Source organism: Oncorhynchus mykiss, chromosome 4 (assembly GCF_057628025.1).
Source record: "Oncorhynchus mykiss isolate SJ-2025 chromosome 4, ASM5762802v1, whole genome shotgun sequence".
NCBI classification, from domain to species: domain Eukaryota; kingdom Metazoa; phylum Chordata; class Actinopteri; order Salmoniformes; family Salmonidae; genus Oncorhynchus; species Oncorhynchus mykiss.
In genome coordinates this window covers 6704233-6724818 of record NC_143025.1, presented here as the reverse complement: position 1 = coordinate 6724818, position 20586 = coordinate 6704233, and the positions used below count along the sequence as shown (strand labels likewise).

General features: G+C 42.2%; 1 protein-coding gene across 2 annotated transcripts in view; it reads left to right on the top strand.

Annotated features, from left to right (window-relative positions):
- The window catches only part of muc2.1 (mucin 2.1), a 36418-nt gene that overhangs the window by 5875 nt on the left and 9957 nt on the right, over positions 1-20586 (top strand). The window contains exons 8-26 of one of the 2 annotated variants that reach the window (XM_090230996.1): positions 4748-4862; positions 5158-5308; positions 5430-5543; positions 6075-6141; positions 6842-6979; positions 8482-8646; positions 8841-8935; positions 9110-9236; positions 10704-10959; positions 11176-11231; positions 11471-11562; positions 11647-11798; positions 12041-12179; positions 12370-12480; positions 13128-13307; positions 13547-13786; positions 14063-14219; positions 14597-14725; positions 14887-20423. In XM_090230996.1, the coding sequence (XP_090087122.1) occupies positions 4748-4862; positions 5158-5308; positions 5430-5543; positions 6075-6141; positions 6842-6979; positions 8482-8646; positions 8841-8935; positions 9110-9236; positions 10704-10959; positions 11176-11231; positions 11471-11562; positions 11647-11798; positions 12041-12179; positions 12370-12480; positions 13128-13307; positions 13547-13786; positions 14063-14219; positions 14597-14725; positions 14887-20423 (8021 nt within the window). Of the gene's footprint in view, positions 1-4747; positions 4863-5076; positions 5126-5157; positions 5309-5429; positions 5544-6074; positions 6142-6841; positions 6980-8481; positions 8647-8840; positions 8936-9109; positions 9237-10703; positions 10960-11175; positions 11232-11470; positions 11563-11646; positions 11799-12040; positions 12180-12369; positions 12481-13127; positions 13308-13546; positions 13787-14062; positions 14220-14596; positions 14726-14886; positions 20424-20586 lie in introns of those variants that run through there. The other variant, XM_090230997.1, reaches the window with a different exon arrangement.

The following is a 20586-nucleotide window of genomic DNA, read 5'->3' as shown; positions in this document are numbered from 1 at the left end:
ACATGTTGTCTGTTTTCACCACTCTGTAGGGACTGTGGTGATGTTAGTATCACGTTGTCTGTTTTCACCACTCTGTAGGGACTGTGTTAGTAACACGTTGTCTGTTTTCACCACTCTGTAGGGACTGTGGTGATGTTAGTATCACGTTGTCTGTTTTCACCACTCTGTAGGGACTGTGGTGATGTTAGTAACACGTTGTCTGTTTTCACCACTCTGTAGGGACTGTGGTGATGTTAGTAACACGTTGTCTGTTTTCACCACTCTGTAGGGACTGTGTTAGTAACACGTTGTCTGTTTTCACCACTCTGTAGGGACTGTGGTGATGTTAGTAACATGTTGTCTGTTTTCACCACTCTGTAGGGACTGTGTTAGTATCACGTTGTCTGTTTTCACCACTCTGTAGGGACTGTGTTAGTATCACGTTGTCTGTTTTCACCACTCTGTAGGGACTGTGGTGATGTTAGTATCACGTTGTCTGTTTTCACCACTCTGTAGGGACTGTGTTAGTAACACGTTGTCTGTTTTCACCACTCTGTAGGGACTGTGGTGATGTTAGTAACATGTTGTCTGTTTTCACCACTCTGTAGGGACTGTGTTAGTATCACGTTGTCTGTTTTCACCACTCTGTAGGGACTGTGGTGATGTTAGTAACATGTTGTCTGTTTTCACCACTCTGTAGGGACTGTGTTAGTAACACGTTGTCTGTTTTCACCACTCTGTAGGGACTGTGTTAGTAACACGTTGTCTGTTTTCACCACTCTGTAGGGACTGTGGTGATGTTAGTATCACGTTGTCTGTTTTCACCACTCTGTAGGGACTGTGTTAGTATCACGTTGTCTGTTTTCACCACTCTGTAGGGACTGTGGTGATGTTAGTAACATGTTGTCTGTTTTCACCACTCTGTAGGGACTGTGTTAGTAACACGTTGTCTGTCTTCACCACTCTGTAGGGACTGTGGTGATGTTAGTAACACGTTGTCTGTTTTCCCCACTCTGTAGGGACTGTGGTGATGTTAGTAACACGTTGTCTGTTTTCACCACTCTGTAGGGACTGTGTTAGTAACACGTTGTCTGTTTTCACCACTCTGTAGGGACTGTGGTGATGTTAGTAACACGTTGTCTGTTTTCACCACTCTGTAGGGACTGTGTTAGTAACATGTTGTCTGTTTTCACCACTCTGTAGGGACTGTGTTAGTATCACGTTGTCTGTTTTCACCACTCTGTAGGGACTGTGTTAGTAACATGTTGTCTGTTTTCACCACTCTGTAGGGACTGTGGTGATGTTAGTATCACGTTGTCTGTTTTCACCACTCTGTAGGGACTGTGTTAGTAACACGTTGTCTGTTTTCACCACTCTGTAGGGACTGTGGTGATGTTAGTATCACGTTGTCTGTTTTCACCACTCTGTAGGGACTGTGGTGATGTTAGTAACACGTTGTCTGTTTTCACCACTCTGTAGGGACTGTGGTGATGTTAGTAACACGTTGTCTGTTTTCACCACTCTGTAGGGACTGTGTTAGTAACACGTTGTCTGTTTTCACCACTCTGTAGGGACTGTGGTGATGTTAGTAACATGTTGTCTGTTTTCACCACTCTGTAGGGACTGTGTTAGTATCACGTTGTCTGTTTTCACCACTCTGTAGGGACTGTGTTAGTATCACGTTGTCTGTTTTCACCACTCTGTAGGGACTGTGGTGATGTTAGTATCACGTTGTCTGTTTTCACCACTCTGTAGGGACTGTGTTAGTAACACGTTGTCTGTTTTCACCACTCTGTAGGGACTGTGGTGATGTTAGTAACATGTTGTCTGTTTTCACCACTCTGTAGGGACTGTGTTAGTATCACGTTGTCTGTTTTCACCACTCTGTAGGGACTGTGGTGATGTTAGTAACATGTTGTCTGTTTTCACCACTCTGTAGGGACTGTGTTAGTAACACGTTGTCTGTTTTCACCACTCTGTAGGGACTGTGTTAGTAACACGTTGTCTGTTTTCACCACTCTGTAGGGACTGTGGTGATGTTAGTATCACGTTGTCTGTTTTCACCACTCTGTAGGGACTGTGTTAGTATCACGTTGTCTGTTTTCACCACTCTGTAGGGACTGTGGTGATGTTAGTAACATGTTGTCTGTTTTCACCACTCTGTAGGGACTGTGTTAGTAACACGTTGTCTGTTTTCACCACTCTGTAGGGACTGTGTTAGTATCACGTTGTCTGTTTTCACCACTCTGTAGGGACTGTGTTAGTATCACGTTGTCTGTTTTCACCACTCTGTAGGGACTGTGGTGATGTTAGTATCACGTTGTCTGTTTTCACCACTCTGTAGGGACTGTGTTAGTAACATGTTGTCTGTTTTCACCACTCTGTAGGGACTGTGTTAGTATCACGTTGTCTGTTTTCACCACTCTGTAGGGACTGTGTTAGTATCACGTTGTCTGTTTTCACCACTCTGTAGGGACTGTGTTAGTATCACGCTGTCTGTTTTCACCACTCTGTAGGGACTGTGGTGATGTTAGTAACATGTTGTCTGTTTTCACCACTCTGTAGGGACTGTGTTAGTATCACGTTGTCTGTTTTCACCACTCTGTAGGGACTGTGGTGATGTTAGTAACATGTTGTCTGTTTTCACCACTCTGTAGGGACTGTGGTGATGTTAGTAACATGTTGTCTGTTTTCACCACTCTGTAGGGACTGTGTTAGTATCACGCTGTCTGTTTTCACCACTCTGTAGGGACTGTGTTAGTATCACGCTGTCTGTTTTCACCACTCTGTAGGGACTGTGGTGATGTTAGTAACATGTTGTCTGTTTTCACCACTCTGTAGGGACTGTGTTAGTATCACGCTGTCTGTTTTCACCACTCTGTAGGGACTGTGGTGATGTTAGTAACACGTTGTCTGTTTTCACCACTCTGTAGGGACTGTGTTAGTATCACGCTGTCTGTTTTCACCACTCTGTAGGGACTGTGTTAGTATCACGCTGTCTGTTTTCACCACTCTGTAGGGACTGTGGTGATGTTAGTAACATGTTGTCTGTTTTCACCACTCTGTAGGGACTGTGTTAGTATCATGCTGTCTGTTTTCACCACTCTGTAGGGACTGTGTTAGTATCACGCTGTCTGTTTTCACCACTCTGTAGGGACTGTGGTGATGTTAGTAACATGTTGTCTGTTTTCACCACTCTGTAGGGACTGTGTTAGTATCACGCTGTCTGTTTTCACCACTCTGTAGGGACTGTGGTGATGTTAGTAACACGTTGTCTGTTTTCACCACTCTGTAGGGACTGTGGTGATGTTAGTATCACGCTGTCTGTTTTCACCACTCTGTAGGGACTGTGTTAGTATCACGTTGTCTGTTTTCACCACTCTGTAGGGACTGTGGTGATGTTAGTAACACGTTGTCTGTTTTCACCACTCTGTAGGGACTGTGGTGATGTTAGTAACACGTTGTCTGTTTTCACCACTCTGTAGGGACTGTGTTAGTATCACGTTGTCTGTTTTCACCACTCTGTAGGGACTGTGTTAGTATCACGTTGTCTGTTTTCACCACTCTGTAGGGACTGTGTTAGTATCACGTTGTCTGTTTTCACCACTCTGTAGGGACTGTGTTAGTAACACGTTGTCTGTTTTCACCACTCTGTAGGGACTGTGGTGATGTTAGTAACACGTTGTCTGTTTTCACCACTCTGTAGGGACTGTGGTGATGTTAGTATCACGTTGTCTGTTTTCACCACTCTGTAGGGACTGTGTTAGTATCACGTTGTCTGTTTTCACCACTCTGTAGGGACTGTGTTAGTATCACGCTGTCTGTTTTCACCACTCTGTAGGGACTGTGGTGATGTAAGTAACATGTTGTCTGTTTTCACCACTCTGTAGGGACTGTGTTAGTATCACGTTGTCTGTTTTCACCACTCTGTAGGGACTGTGTTAGTATCACGTTGTCTGTTTTCACCACTCTGTAGGGACTGTGTTAGTATCACGTTGTCTGTTTTCACCACTCTGTAGGGACTGTGTTAGTATCACGTTGTCTGTTTTCACCACTCTGTAGGGACTGTGTTAGTATCACGTTGTTTGTTTTCACCACTCTGTAGGGACTGTGTTAGTAACACGTTGTCTGTTTTCACCACTCTGTAGGGACTGTGTTAGTAACACGTTGTCTGTTTTCACCACTCTGTAGGGACTGTGTTAGTAACACGTTGTCTGTTTTCACCACTCTGTAGGGACTGTGGTGATGTTAGTAACATGTTGTCTGTTTTCACCACTCTGTAGGGACTGTGTTAGTATCACGTTGTCTGTTTTCACCACTCTGTAGGGACTGTGTTAGTATCACGTTGTCTGTTTTCACCACTCTGTAGGGACTGTGTTAGTATCACGTTGTCTGTTTTCACCACTCTGTAGGGACTGTGTTAGTATCACGCTGTCTGTTTTCACCACTCTGTAGGGACTGTGGTGATGTTAGTAACACGTTGTCTGTTTTCACCACTCTGTAGGGACTGTGTTAGTAACATGTTGTCTGTTTTCACCACTCTGTAGGGACTGTGTTAGTATCACGTTGTCTGTTTTCACCACTCTGTAGGGACTGTGTTAGTATCACGTTGTCTGTTTTCACCACTCTGTAGGGACTGTGTTAGTATCACGTTGTCTGTTTTCACCACTCTGTAGGGACTGTGTTAGTATCACGTTGTCTGTTGTCACCACTCTGTAGGGACTGTGGTGATGTTAGTATCACGTTGTCTGTTTTCACCACTCTGTAGGGACTGTGTTTGATGACATCTCAAAGAGGGGGTGTGTCACTCAGGACCAGTGTCAGTGCAAACACGACAAAGTTTACAACTCTGGAGAAGTATTCAGACAGGACCGTGAGGAATGGTGAGTCAAAGGTTTAGACTTCAAGTGCTCAATGTAAAGCACTGAACTGTTAACATAACAAGTTACATTAAGACAGAAGTCGTAACAGAGGGTTCGGGTACTTGGTTTATCCTGTAAATGACTTCATGTGTTCTGTGTCTGTGATTCAGTGTCTGTCCCCATGATCCTTGGTCCTGTAAATGACTTCATAATTTGTCCTGTGTCTGTGATTCAGTGTCTGTCATCATGGTCAGTGGTCCTGTAAATGACTTCATCATGTGTCTGTGTCTGTGTTCTGTGTCTGTCTGTGATTCAGTGTCTGTCATCATGGTCAGTGGTCCTGTAAAAGTCTACCCAGCCCTGCTACATGTGCCGTTGAGGAGGGTTCACACGTGACAACCTTCGATGGGAAAGCGTTCACCTTCCATGGGGACTGTTACTACCCCTTAGCCAAGGTGGAAAGCAAGGTAACTGACAATTACACTATACTTTTCTGAAGAGACAATCTAGATGAGAAGTGGATTACATTTCATATGTCACAATGTTTTCTCATCATTTTTTTGTTTGTTTTTTCCTTCTCTGTTTCAGGATGAAGCCAGTCCAAAGTTCACTGTACTGGTCCAGCTGGTTCCCTGTATAAGACAGAAGTTTGACACTTGCCTCAAGAGTGTTGTGGTCTTGCTAAACAATGATAGAAACAACGTGAGTATTGCCTTCATTAAAAGACGGAGACTTGACATATACTGTACACTTGAACATATACATGTTGTATTTTATACACTATCTCTGTGTATTTACAGTCAGGTCCAAATTAAAAGGCATCCTTGATAAAGATGAGCAAGAAAGACTATTAAATGAAGCTCTTTGGCCACACACCAATGGTGGGTTTGGTGTCAAAAAGGAGGATCATATGCAAAACAGAGCCTGATTCCTGCTGTATAAAATGGTGGTGGATCTTTGATGTTAATGGGGCTGTTGTGCTTCCACTGGTCTGTATGGGAGGAATGGTCTAAGATACTTCCCAATGTGTTCTCCAATCTCCTAAAACCTTGTAGAGAAAGGCTCAGTGTTGTTATCCTCGCAGGGTGAGGTATTGAAAAATAATGAAAACAGAGGTGCCAATCATTTTGGATCTGACGATAAGTACTTACATGTAAGTGAAATGTATATACTGCACAGCTAGTCTTGTGTTGAATAGGATTAGTTGATCATGGCTGTTGTTTTCTTTTCCAGGCTTTGGTGATTACCGCCGATGGGAAAGTCAGCCACAATGCACAGATCACTCTGCCTTACAGCACAGGTGGGACATGGAATAATGAACACTAAGGCCTGAGGGGGTGTGATATATGGCCAATATACCATGGCTAATGGCTGTTCTTGGGCATGACACAACTTCCCTTACCAATGGTACATTGGCCATATACTACAATCCCCCAAGGTGCCTTACTGCTGTTATAAACTGGTTGACAACATAATTAGAGCAGTAAAACTAAATGGTTTGTCACCTCGTCCGATATACCACATCTGTCAGCCAATCAGCATTGAGGGCTAGAACCCCTCAGTTTATAATAAAGATTATGCACACTTTTCTAAGTTATGAAAGTGCAACCAGTAACATGTAATGAAACATAGAATGAAACATTAGCCTGTATAGATATCAACTGCATAATTCTATTTATTATTACACGCTACTTCCAAAGCTATTGACACAGTAATAAGTACAGTAATGTTTAGTGTGATTAAATTATTATTTTTTAAACAAAAAATAAATCATATTTAATTGAATTATTATTACCCCAAAACCCCCCTTTCTGTTCCCAGCTGACATTAGTGTACAGTGTCTATATTAGGACAACGTCAGTCTCAGCAGGAGCTCTTTCAGTCTTGTTCTAAGCTGACATTAGTGTACAGTGTCTATATTAGGACAACGTCAGTCTCAGCAGGAGCTCTTTCAGTCTTGTTCCCAGCTGTCATTAGTCTATTTGTTTTTCTTCCCATAGCTGACATCAGTGTGTTCAAGCCATCGTCCTTCCACATGATGCTCCAGACCAGCTTTGGGCTGCAGGTTCAGATCCAGCTGGTCCCTATCATGCAGGTCTATGTCACCCTGGACGAGAGCTACAAGACCAAGACACAAGGTAACCTCTAGCGTCGAGCAATCCCGTATCCGGGAGCGTAATCATAGCCTCAAGCTCATTACCATAACGCAACGTTAACTATTCATGAAAATCGCAAATGAAATGAAATAAATATATTGGCTCACAAGCTTAGCCTTTTGTTAACAACACTGTCATCTCAGATTTTCTAAATATGCTTTTCAACCATAGCTACACAAGCATTTGTGTAAGAGTATTGATAGCTAGCATAGCAATAAGCCTAGCATTCAGCAGGCAACATTTTCACAAAAACAAGAAAAGCATTCAAATAAAATCATTTACCTTTGAAGAACTTCGGATGTTTTCAATGAGGAGACTCTCAGTTAGATAGCAAATGTTCAGTTTTTCCAAAAATATTATTTGTGTAGGAGAAATCGCTCCGTTTTGTTCATCACGTTTGGCTAAGAAAAAAAAACGAAAATTTAGTCATTACAACGCCAAACTTTTTTCAAAATTAACTCCATAATATCGACAGAAACATGGCAAACGTTGTTTAGAATCAATCCTCAAGGTGTTTTTAACATATCTATTCGATGATAAGTCATTCGTGGCAGTTGGGTTTCTCTGAAAAAAAGGAAAAATACACGCAGGTGGAGATTACGCAATAATTGCAACGGAGGACACCAAGCGAGCACCTGGTAAATGTAGTCTCTTATGGTCAATCTTCCAATGATAGGCCTACAAATACGCCACAATGCTGCAGACACCTTGGGGAAACGACAGAAAGTGTAAGCTCATTCCTGGCGCATTCACAGCCATATAAGGAGACATTGGAAAACAGCGCCTTCAAAATCTGGGGCATTTCCGGTTTGAAATGTCATCTTGGTTTCGCCTATAGCATCAGTTCTGTGGCACTCACAGATAATATCTTTGCAGATTTGGAAACGTCAGAGTGTTTTCTGCTGTCAATTATATGCATAGTCGAGCATCTTTTCATGACAAAATATCGCGCTTAAAACGGGAACGTATTTTTATCCAAAAATTAAAAGAGCGCCCCCTATATCAAAGAAGTTAACTCCCAAGTTGTAGGCATATAGCTCTGAAGGTGAGCAGATATCAGTTATATACAGAGTTTAAATTCTACTTTATGCAAATGTAATAAACATTGGTAATCTTAATCACCAGGGCTCATTAAACTAGTAAAAACAGCAAGAAAGTACAAAAATGTTGTTGATTTCTGTTTGGTGAAGGTTCATATGGTGTTGATTTCTGTTCGGTGTAGGTTTATATGGTGTTAATTTCTGTTTTGTGTAGTTTCATATGGTGTTGATTACTGTTTGGTGAAAGTTTATATGGTGTTGATTTCTGTTTGGTGTAGGTTTATATGGTGTTGATTTCTGTTTGGTGAAAGTTTATATGGTGTTGATTTCTGTTCGGTGTAGGTTTATATGATGTTGATTTCTGTTTCGTGAAAGTTTATATGGTGTTGATTTCTGTTTGGTGTAGGTTTATATGGTGTTGATTTCTGTTTCTATTTCTTCTAGGTCTGTGTGGGAACTTCAACAAGGTTCTGTCTGATGACATGAAGACCCCCCAGGGTATGGTGGAGGGAACAGCCTCTTCATTTGGGAACTCCTGGAAGGCTAATCCTACCTGCAGAGACAGAGAGGAGAGGCTGGACGACCCCTGCTCCCTCAGCGTGGAGAATGGTAAGCCCTCTTCACTAACTCTTTAATTGAAGGTTAACCCTTACATAACTCAATGAAAAGCAGAACATAAGCATTTCATAAAAGTTTATGTCAACAACCGCAGTATCATGTCGTTGGATTCAAATCGATGCAGGAAGCAGCAGTTCATACTGTATCAGACATATTTGAACTCTTACCACGTTCTGTTTACTCAGAGAACTATGCTAAACATTGGTGCTCCATGCTAAGAAGTTCTGACAGCACTTTTGCCAAGTGCCATGCCATGGTGGACCCCGAGCTTTACTACAAGGTAATACATTATCTATAACTGTAACTGTTACATTTCATTGAGTTACATCTGGTTTGGAATGCTCACAATTATACTGTTTGTAATACTGTTTGTCATGCGAAAGCTCTGGCCAATGAGATTTGTTTTATATTTATTACGTATGGAACATTTACTTAAACTTGATATTTTCTGCAGCGATGCACGTACGCTAGCTGCAACTGTGAGAAGAGTGAAGACTGCCTGTGTGCCGTCTTCTCCTCCTATGTGCGAGACTGTGCTACCAAGGGAGTGGTCCTGTCGGGCTGGAGAGAGAACGTGTGTGGTAAGTGATTTACACTTCTCATATTTATGTCTTGTCGTATATTGGTGAAAGGAGATGACAGTATAGGCCTCTCCTGACTACTAATGAAATGTTCACTGATATTCTCATTAGAATATATGCATTCTGCAAATGGTTCTAATGCCATCGCTAAAAGTATGAGAGACAGGGGACAACCTTGGCGGATTCCACTGCCATTGCAAAAAGTAGGGGAGACATGGGGTAACCCTGACAAATTCCCCTTGCGATGCCCGGTCAAACGGTTGTGGATGTTTGTAAAAGTTTTTATTTTATTGTGATGTCAACTTTTACCTGTTACGGCGGGGGCTTCCGCTAGCGGAACGTTTCGACAACATCCAGTGAAATTGCAGAGCGCGAAATTCAAAAGAAATTATTAGAAATATTTAACTTTGATACAATCACAAGGTAATACACCAAATTAAAGTTTAACTTCTTGTTAATCCAGCCACTGTGTCAGATTTCAAAAAGGCTTTACGGCGAAAGCAAACCATGCTATTATCTGAGGACAGCACCCCATCAAACAAACACATGACAGTCACATTTCAACCCGCCAGGCGCGAAACTCAGAAATAACAATATTATTCATGCCTTACCTTTGAAGATCTTCTTCTGTTGGTACTCCAATATGTCCCATAAACATCACAAATTGTCATTTTTGTCCCTGTCATTGTCAGTTATTTCTCCAAAATGTCCATTTATTTTGCGCGTTTGATTCAGAAAAACACCAGTTCCAACTCGCCCAATATGACTGCACATTATCGAATAAGTTACCTGTAATCCTGGTCCAAACATTTCAAACAACTTTCCCAATACAACTTTAGGTACTTTATACTGTAAAAAATGTATCAAATTTAAGACGGAATAAACCGTTTTCAATAGCGGATAAAAATGCAATTGGAGCGAGCGCCAGGTCGCGCTCCCCAAACACAACTGTATACCAGACTCGACCCTCGTTCTGAACAGCCATACTTCTTCATTACTCAAAATAAAACATCAACCAATTTCTAAAGATTGTTGACATCTAGTGGAAGCCATTGGAACTGCAACCAGATCCCTCAGAAATGTAGATTCCCATAGAAATCCAATTGAAAACATGGTCACCTCAACAACAACAAAAATCCTGGATGGTTTGTCCTCTGGGTTTTGCCTGCCAAATAAGTTCTGTTATACTCAAAGATGTAATTTTAACAGTTTTAGAAACTTTAGAGTGTTTTCTATCCGAAACCAATTATATGCATATCCTAGCTTCTGGGCCTGGGTAGCAAGCAGTTTAATTTGGGCACTCTTTTCATCCTGACGTGAAAATACCGCCCCCTATCCCAAACAGGTTAACAACACTTACTTACTTAATCCTCTTCCTTCCTGAAGTAAAAAATAACCTTTAGTAAAGTTTTCCAACACTGCCAATCTTAACTTTATCCAACACTTTCCATATTTCCCTACAAACAGACAAATACATTGGTAACTGCCCAGTGTCTCAGACCTACTCTGACCAGCTCCAGAGATGTCAGCTGACCTGTAGCTCCCTGGCCAGCAAAAGCCAGGGTTGTACCAATGACTTCCTCCCCGTGGATGGTTGTTCTTGCCCAGACGGACTCTACATGGATGACAGGGGCACCTGTGTACCCATGGACAAATGCCCCTGCTTCCACAACGGGGTCCACATCAAGCCTGGGAAGTCCATCAACATTCAGGAGGAACACTGGTAAGAGACTGTTTCCATCTAATAAAGTGTCTAGCTACCTATTTAAGTGACTGCTTACCTACCTACCTACCTACCTACCCATCTACTTATTTACCTAATTTACCTGCCTACCAAAGCAGCAAATTTGTCATATTACCTGCTAGTATAAAAAGTACACAGTCCTGCAATGTTACTCCAATATTAAAATATCTCTTGACATCATGTGTGTTCTTCTAGTGTCTGCAACAATGGGAAGCTTCACTGCCGTTCGTGGAAGATGCGTTCAGAGAGTAGTAAGTAGCCTTTCTGTGTCCCCTTGCTATTCATATCCCATTAATCCTCTGATGTATACAGTATTGTACCTAGACTTGGGTTCAAATACTATATGAGAGATCATGTCAATTACTTGAGTCCAGGACTAGGCTTAAATCTGTTTTAAACCGGCACTGGAAGTATTTGAAAGATAGTATTTGAACCCAGATCTAATTTGACAACTTATTGTGTAATAATAATGAAACTGCTTCTGTTACAGCCTGCCAGTCGCCAAAGGTGTTCTTGAACTGCTCCAATGACCTGGGAGTACAGTGTACACGGAGCTGTAGGAACCCGGATTTCATGGACTGTGTGAGTTGACTTGTTGACTTCCACTAGTACCTGACCCAAGGGTTGACTTCTTTATTTAATTCCCGTCTCTCTCCTTGACCACAGTTCGCCGCAGAGTGTGAGTCTGGGTGCAAGTGTCCCACGAGTCTGTGGGAGGATGGGAAAGGCATGTGTGTGAATAAACATGAATGCCCATGCAGCCATGACGGATTCCTCTACGCCCCAGGAAAACAGATCCCAAACGGATGTAACACTTGGTGAGTTATTGAGGTTTTATGGTTATACGTTACTTTCTGATCAAAAACGATACAATGTGAGGTTATGCGGTATGATATGACGTTAAATGATACAATACCATATAAAAAGGAATGGAGATGAAAATGAAATGGAATGAGATTTCATGACACGAGATGAGGGCTTCCTTCATCCTCTCTAGCTAATGTGATCAGGATTTGAAGAGGATTTTTGACTTAGTGTCTCTCATACTGTACACATGTAGCACCTGTAAGAGTGGGAAATGGAAGTGCACAGATAAGAAGTGCCCAGGAACCTGTACCATCTACGGCAGTGGCCATTACAAAACCTTTGATGAGCGCACGTATGGCTTCCAAGGAAAATGTGGCTATGTGGCTGTCCAGGTAATTAATGCTTATCAGGACATTTCAATACAATGCAATACATTTCAATTCAATTGTGATGTGTTTTTATACAAAGAAATATGTTTGTATAATAGTACTGCTACTGTCTTCTATATTACCAACTAATCATTTAAATTGGAAAAGTCTCATTTGGTTTCTAAAGTACTCTCTCCCTCTGTCTCTCTTTAAGAACAAATGTGGGAACCGGCCTGTCCAGGACAAATTCATGGTGATCACAGAGAACATACCGTGTGGAACCACAGGCACCACTTGCTCCAAGTCTGTCAGGGTTCAACTGGGGGTAAGACTGGACAAATGATACACTCCAACAGGCGGCTGGTGGCACCTTCAATGGGAAGGATGGGCTCATAGTAATGGCTGGAACGGAATGAATTGAATGGCATCAAATGCATGACTGGTTTTGACGTGTTTGATACCATTTCATTTACTCCACTCCAGGCTTTATATTGAGCCATTCTCCTCTCTATACCCGTTGGATCATAATGAGAGATCCTTTGACATTCATACATACAAACAATACATCATTTAGCATTATTTAGCAAATGCTCTTATTCAGAGCGACTTATTCAGAGAGACAGTACAATTAGTGAATTCAACTAAAGTAGGTCAAATCACCATCACAATCATTGCAAGTAAAACTTTCTTCCAAATAGCCACTAACTGCAAAAATCAGTACGACATTCAAGCCATTTTTTTTCTTCATATAAAGCTTTATAAAGTGTATTGTCTGTCAAATTCCGGTAACTTTCCCCAAATTCCCTGTTTTTCCAGAAATCGTAATTACAAATTTTCGGAAATTACAAGGGAATAAGGAGGCAATCCTTGAATCCTCCAACAAGGATTTCTGGAAAAACTGGGATTTTGGGGAAAAAACATTTCAGCCCTAATTGTCTGTGAACAGGAAGTGATAAATCCTTATCTTTACAGAGAAAAGAGCTGAAACTATCAAAGGGGACCCATGAAGTGGTGGACCTAGGAGTGGGCTCTCAGATCCAGTACCGAGTGAGAACCGTCGGTCTGTACCTGATTGTTGAGTCAGACATCGGGATCGCAGTGCTGTGGGACCGCAAAACTACCGTCCGCATCGTCCTGGAGCCACAGCATAGTGTAAGTTTAGTGTTGAAGGGTTAACACATAGAGAGCCTGTGATGAAATAGATGAACAAGACATCAGACATCAGAGTGCATTTTGTATTGCTAACAGCATAGTGTAAGGTTTCACATAGAGAGCCTGTGATGTAATAGATGAACAAGACATCAGACATCAGAGTGCATTTTGTATTGCTAACAGTGATTGATTTGGTACAGTTCCACTGTGTTTGCCTTATCGTTTCTATGTGTCTATAGGGAGCAGTGTGCGGCCTGTGTGGGAACTATAATGGAGAAGGCAGAGATGACTTCACCACACAAGGTCAGATGATAGTCAGCAGCCCTGTGGAGTTTGCTAACAGCTGGAAAGTGTCAAGCACTTGTCCCGACGCAGAAAGCAACGTGGACCCATGTGGAGCCAGACCCAACCGTCACAACTGGGCTAAGATGCAGTGCAGCATCATCACAGGAAAGACTTTCCAACTGTGTCACAAGAAGGTACAGTGCTGAAACGGATTGCTATGTATAAACCGTACAACTAGAAACCAGGTGAAAGGTTCAGACAGAACACTGATAGGATGGTGGACAGTCAAACTTCTGAACCAAAAAATACACCCAAATCGTTTTAAACATTGACTTTCTTGTCATCCTCGATGATTTTATTCATGAACATGTCTGTTGTTAAATGTGTTTTGAATAATTCTCTAAGAAACCAAAAAAATGATAATACAGTATTAGTGCATCATGTGTGTTCTCTCTGTATGTGTTTTACAGGTAGACCCTAGTCTGTACTTTGAGAACTGTGTGAAAGACTCCTGTGCCTGTGATACTGGCGGAGACTGTGAGTGTTTCTGTACAGCTGTAGCAGCCTACGCCCAGGCCTGCACCGAAGCTGGAGTCTGTGTTGCATGGAGAACACCAGAAATTTGTCGTAAGTACAACACATTTTTTGGGGGGTTCATTATGCTTGTGTCCCAAAGGTCACACATTTCCACTGTTTGACTGTCAGGCTTGGCAATGATTTGGCATGTCTGGTGTAATTTGACTGATTAGAATTTACAATGCTAAGTAAATGAATATGCTGTTGAAAGAACCCAAACATGGTGACAATGTGAGGATGTGGATCTAAAGTATATTTTAGCTGGTTGGTTTAAATAGATATCTTAATGTGTAACATTACAGTGGATGATTTTGACCAGGGTACATAGGGTTCTGATAAAAAGTAATGCACTTCATATGGAATAGGGTGCCATTTGCTGAGGGCAATGTGTATTCAGTGTATGACCCTGTACGTCTTCCCTTTTGTAGCTGTGTTCTGTGACTACTACAACGATCCAGGTGAATGTGAATGGCATTACAGCCCTTGCCACACACCTTGCTTCAAGACCTGTCTGAATCTAAATGGGACCTGTGACAACCCTCTTCCCAATCTGGAAGGTGAGGCAGCATGCTATTTGATTTGATTGGCATCAGCCTGCATGTCAGTTCCATATGCACATGCCCTTCTTTGCAAAATATCAATTTGTTTTTCTTAACCTCAACTTCATTATATATAATAACTCAATCAAAACAACTAAATCACAATGTCTTCTTTTTAGGTTGTTACCCACAATGCCCTCCAGATAGGCCAATATTTGATGAAGAGACCGGGGAGTGTGTTGAGGAATGCCCAACAACAGGCCCATCAACAACAACCCCCCAGACAACCACACCAACACCACCAACAACACCGTGGACACCAACAACTACCACATTGACAACAGAACCTCCAACAACAACACCAATGCCACCAACAACAACACAAACACCACCAACAACCACACCACCACCAACAACAACAACACCAATGCCACCAACAACAACAACCACACCAAAGCCAACAACAACCACACCAATACCACCAACAACAACAACACCAATACCAACAACAACATCTCCAATACCACCAACAACAACAACACAAATACCAACAACAACCACACATACACCAACAACAACAACACCATTACCACCAACAACAACCACAACAATACCAACAACAACAACAATACCACCAACAACAACACCACCAACAACAACAACCACACCAATACCAACAACAACAACAACACCAATACCAACAACAACAACAACCACAACAATACCAACAACAACAACACCAACAACAACAACAACAACCACATCAATACCACAAACACCAACAACCACACCAATTCCACCAACAACAACCACACCAATACCACCAACAACTACCCCCCAGACACCAGAGCCAACAACTACTCCTTGTATTCCTACCTGTGAGTGGTCAGAATGGTATGATGAAGATGATGATAAAGATAAGAGTGACTGGGAAACGTATTGGAATATCACGCAGAGTGGAAAAGAAGTGTGTAAAGATCCACAGGATATTGAATGTGTAGCTACAGACTATCCAAATACAAGCTTAGAGGACTATGTAGCTTCGACAGGCCAAGTTGTGGAGTGCGATGTTGACTTCGGGTTAATATGTGAAGAAAATAAACAAACTCAGAGACCATTTAAGTGCTTTAACTATAAGATTAGAGTCCTCTGTTGCGTTGAATGTTTATCAACAACATCACCAAAACCAACAACAACACTAACACCAACAACAACACCACCAACAACAACAAAACTAATACCAACAACACCAATACCACCAACAACCACACCAACAACAACAACTCCAATTCCACCAACAACAACAACACCAAAACCACCAACACCATCAACAACACCAATTCCACCACCAACAACAACACCAACAACAACATCAACAACACCAACAACCACACCAATTCCACCACCAACAACAACACCAATACCACCAACAACACCAATAACAACACCAATACCACCAACAACAACACCACCAACAACAACAACAACAACAACACCATCAACAACAACAACACCAATACCAACAACAACAACACCAACAACAACACCAACAACCACACCAATACCACCAACAACAACCACACCAATTCCACCAACAACAACAACACCAATACCACCAACACCATCAACAACACCAATACCACCAACAACAACAACACCAATACCACCACCAACAACAACAACACCAACAACAACAACACCAATACCACCACCAACAACAACAACACCAACAACAACAACACCAACAATAACAACCACACCACCAACACCATCAACAACAACAACACCACCAACACCATCAACAACAACAATAACACCAACAACAACAACAACAACAACAATAACAACCACACCAATACCACCAACAACAACAACACCAATACCACCAACACCATCAACAACTTCAATACCAACAACAACAACAACACCAATACCACCAACAACAACACCAACAACAACACCACCAACAATAACCACACCAATACCACCAACAACAACCACACCAATACCACCAACAACAACAACACCAATACCACCAACAACAACCACACCAATACCACCAACACCATCAACAACACCAATACCAACAACAACAACAACACCAATACCACCAACAACAACACCAGCAACAACAACACCAACAACAACCACACCAATACCACCAACAACAACAACACCAATACAAACAACACCAATACCACCAACAACAACAACACCAATACCACCACCAACAACAACAACAACACCAATACCACCAACAACAACACCAATAGCAACATCAACAACACCACCACCAACAACAACAACACCACCAACACCATCAACAACAACATCAACACCACCAACACACTCAACAACAACAACAACCACACCAATACCACCAACAACAACAACACCAATACCACCACCAACATCAACAACACCAATACCAACAACAACAACAACACCAATACCACCAACAACAACACCAACAACAACAACAGCAACAACAACCACACCAATACCACCAACAACAACAACACCAATACCAACAACAACAACCACACCAAAACCAACAACAACAACATCAATACCACCAACAACAACCACCCAAACACCAACAACCACACCAATTCCACCAACAACAACCACACCAATACCACCAACAACTACCCCCCAGACACCAGAGCCAACAACTACTCCTTGTATTCCTACCTGTGAGTGGTCAGAATGGTATGATGAAGATGATGATAAAGATAAGAGTGACTGGGAAACGTATTGGAATATCACGCAGAGTGGAAAAGAAGTGTGTAAAGATCCACAGGATATTGAATGTGTAGCTACAGACTATCCAAATACAAGCTTAGAGGACTATGTAGCTTCGACAGGCCAAGTTGTGGAGTGCGATGTTGACTTCGGGTTAATATGTGAAGAAAATAAACAAACTCAGAGACCATTTAAGTGCTTTAACTATAAGATTAGAGTCCTCTGTTGCATTGAATGTTTATCAACAACATCACCAAAACCAACAACAACAATAACAGCAACATCACCACCAACAACTACCACACCAAAACCACCAACAACAACCACACCAATACAACCAACAACAACAACAGCAATACCAACAACAACAACAACAGCAATACCAACAACAACAACAACAACAACAACACCAACAACAACACCACCAACAACAACAAAACTAATACCAACAACAACAACAACACCAATACCACCAACAACCACACCAATAACAACAACTCCAATTCCACCAACAACAACAACACAAATACCACCAACAACCACACCAACAACACCAACAACAACAACTCCCATTCCGCCAACAACAACAACACCAATACCACCAACACCAACAACAACACCAATACCAACAACAACAACAACACCACCAACAACCACACCAATTCCACCAACAACAACAACACCAATACCACCAACACCATCAACAACACCAATACCACCAACAACAACAACACCAATACCACCAACAACAACAACAGCACCACCAACAACAACAACACCACCAACACCATCAACAACACCAACAACACCAACAACAACCACACCAATACCACCAACAACAACCACACCAATACCACCAACAACAACCACAACAATATCAACAACAACAACAGCAATACTACCAACAACAACACCAACACCACCACCAACAACAACACCAATACCATCAACAACAACACCTACAACAACAACAACACCAATACCACCAACATCCACACCAACAACAACAACTCCAATTCCACCAACAACAACAACACCAATACCACCAACAACCACACCAACAACACCAACAACAACAACTCCCATTCCGCCAACAACAACAACACCAATACCACCAACACCATCAACAACACCAATACCAACAACAACAACACCATCAACAACAACACCACCAACAACCACACCAATTCCACCAACAACAACAACACAAATACCACCAACACCATCAACAACACCAATACCACCAACAACAACCACACCAATACCACCAAAAACAACCACACCAATACCACCAACACCATCAACAACACCAAAACCAACAACAACACCAATACCACCATCAACAACACCAACAACAACCACACCAATACCACCAACAACAACCACACCAATACCACCCGAAACAACCACAACAATATCAACAACAACAACAACAGCAATACTACCAACAACAACACCAACACCACCACCAACAACAACACCAATACCATCAACAACAACACCAACAACAACAACAACACCAATACCACCAACAACCACACCAACAAAAACAACTCCAATTCCACCAACAACAACAACACCAATACCACCAACAACCACACCAACAACACCAACAACAACAACAACTCCCATTCCACCAACAACAACAACACCAATACCACCAACACCATCAACAACACCAATACCAACAACAACAACACCATCAACAACAACACCACCAACAACCACACCAATTCCACCAACAACAACAACACAAATACCACCAACACCATCAACAACACCAATACCACCAACAACAACAACACCAAAACCACCAACAACAACCACACCAATACCACCACCAACAACAACAGCACCACCAACAACAACAACACCACCAACACCATCAACAACAACACAAACAACAACACCAACAACAACAACCACACCAATACCACCAAAAACAACCACACCAATACCACCAACAACAACAACACCAATACCACCAACACCATCAACAACACCAATACCAACAACAACAACAACAACACCAATACCACCAACAACAACACCAACAACAACCACACCAATACCACCCGAAACAACCACAACAATTCCAACAACAACAACAGCAACAACAACAACACCACCAACAACAACCACACCATTACCACCAACAACAACCACACCAATACCACCAACAACAACACCACCAACACCATCAACAACACCACCACCACCAACAACAACAACACCACCAACAACCACACCACCACCAACAACAACACCACCAACTACCACACCATTACCACCAACAACAACCACACCTAAACCACCAACTACAACGGAAGCCATAACTCAAACCACAACCCCAGCGACAACAGAAGAATCAACCACAACCCCAACGACAACAGAAGAATCAACCACAACCCCAACGACAACAGAAGAACCAACCACAACCCCAGCGACAACAGAAGAACCAACCACAACCCCAACGACAACAGAAGAATCAACCACAACCCCCAGGACAACAGAAAAACCAACCACAACCACCGCTGTCATAGACACCACAACCACTAAAGCTCCTACAACAACACCTAAACCACCAACTACAACGGAAGCAATAACTCTAACCACAACCCCAGCGACAACAGAAGAATCAACCACAACCCCAACGACAACAGAAGAACCAACCACAACCCCCAGGACAACAGAAGAACCAACCACAACCCCCAGGACAACAGAAAAACCAACCACAACCACCCCTGTCATAGACACCACAACCACTAAAGCTCCTACAACAACACCTAAACCACCAACTACAACAGAAGCCACAACTCCAATGACAACCACATCACCAACAACCCATGAATCGGTTGTCACTGGTCCTCCAATAACTGTTCCGACACCAGGAAATGTTGTCAGTTCAATACCAACCACAACTGGGTCACCAACCCCTCCACCAATCACTTGTCCTGAGTGGGACAAAGTGGTAAGTACCTCAATATAACCATCACATAATCAACTGGGCTCCCTTAACGTCGACAACACATGGCCAACATTTGATGTCAACGAGGTCGAAAAGTCCTTTCAGAGACTTATTAATTGATTCCTGTGTGAATTGTGAAAGCTCTCTGATGACATGCAATTTTATT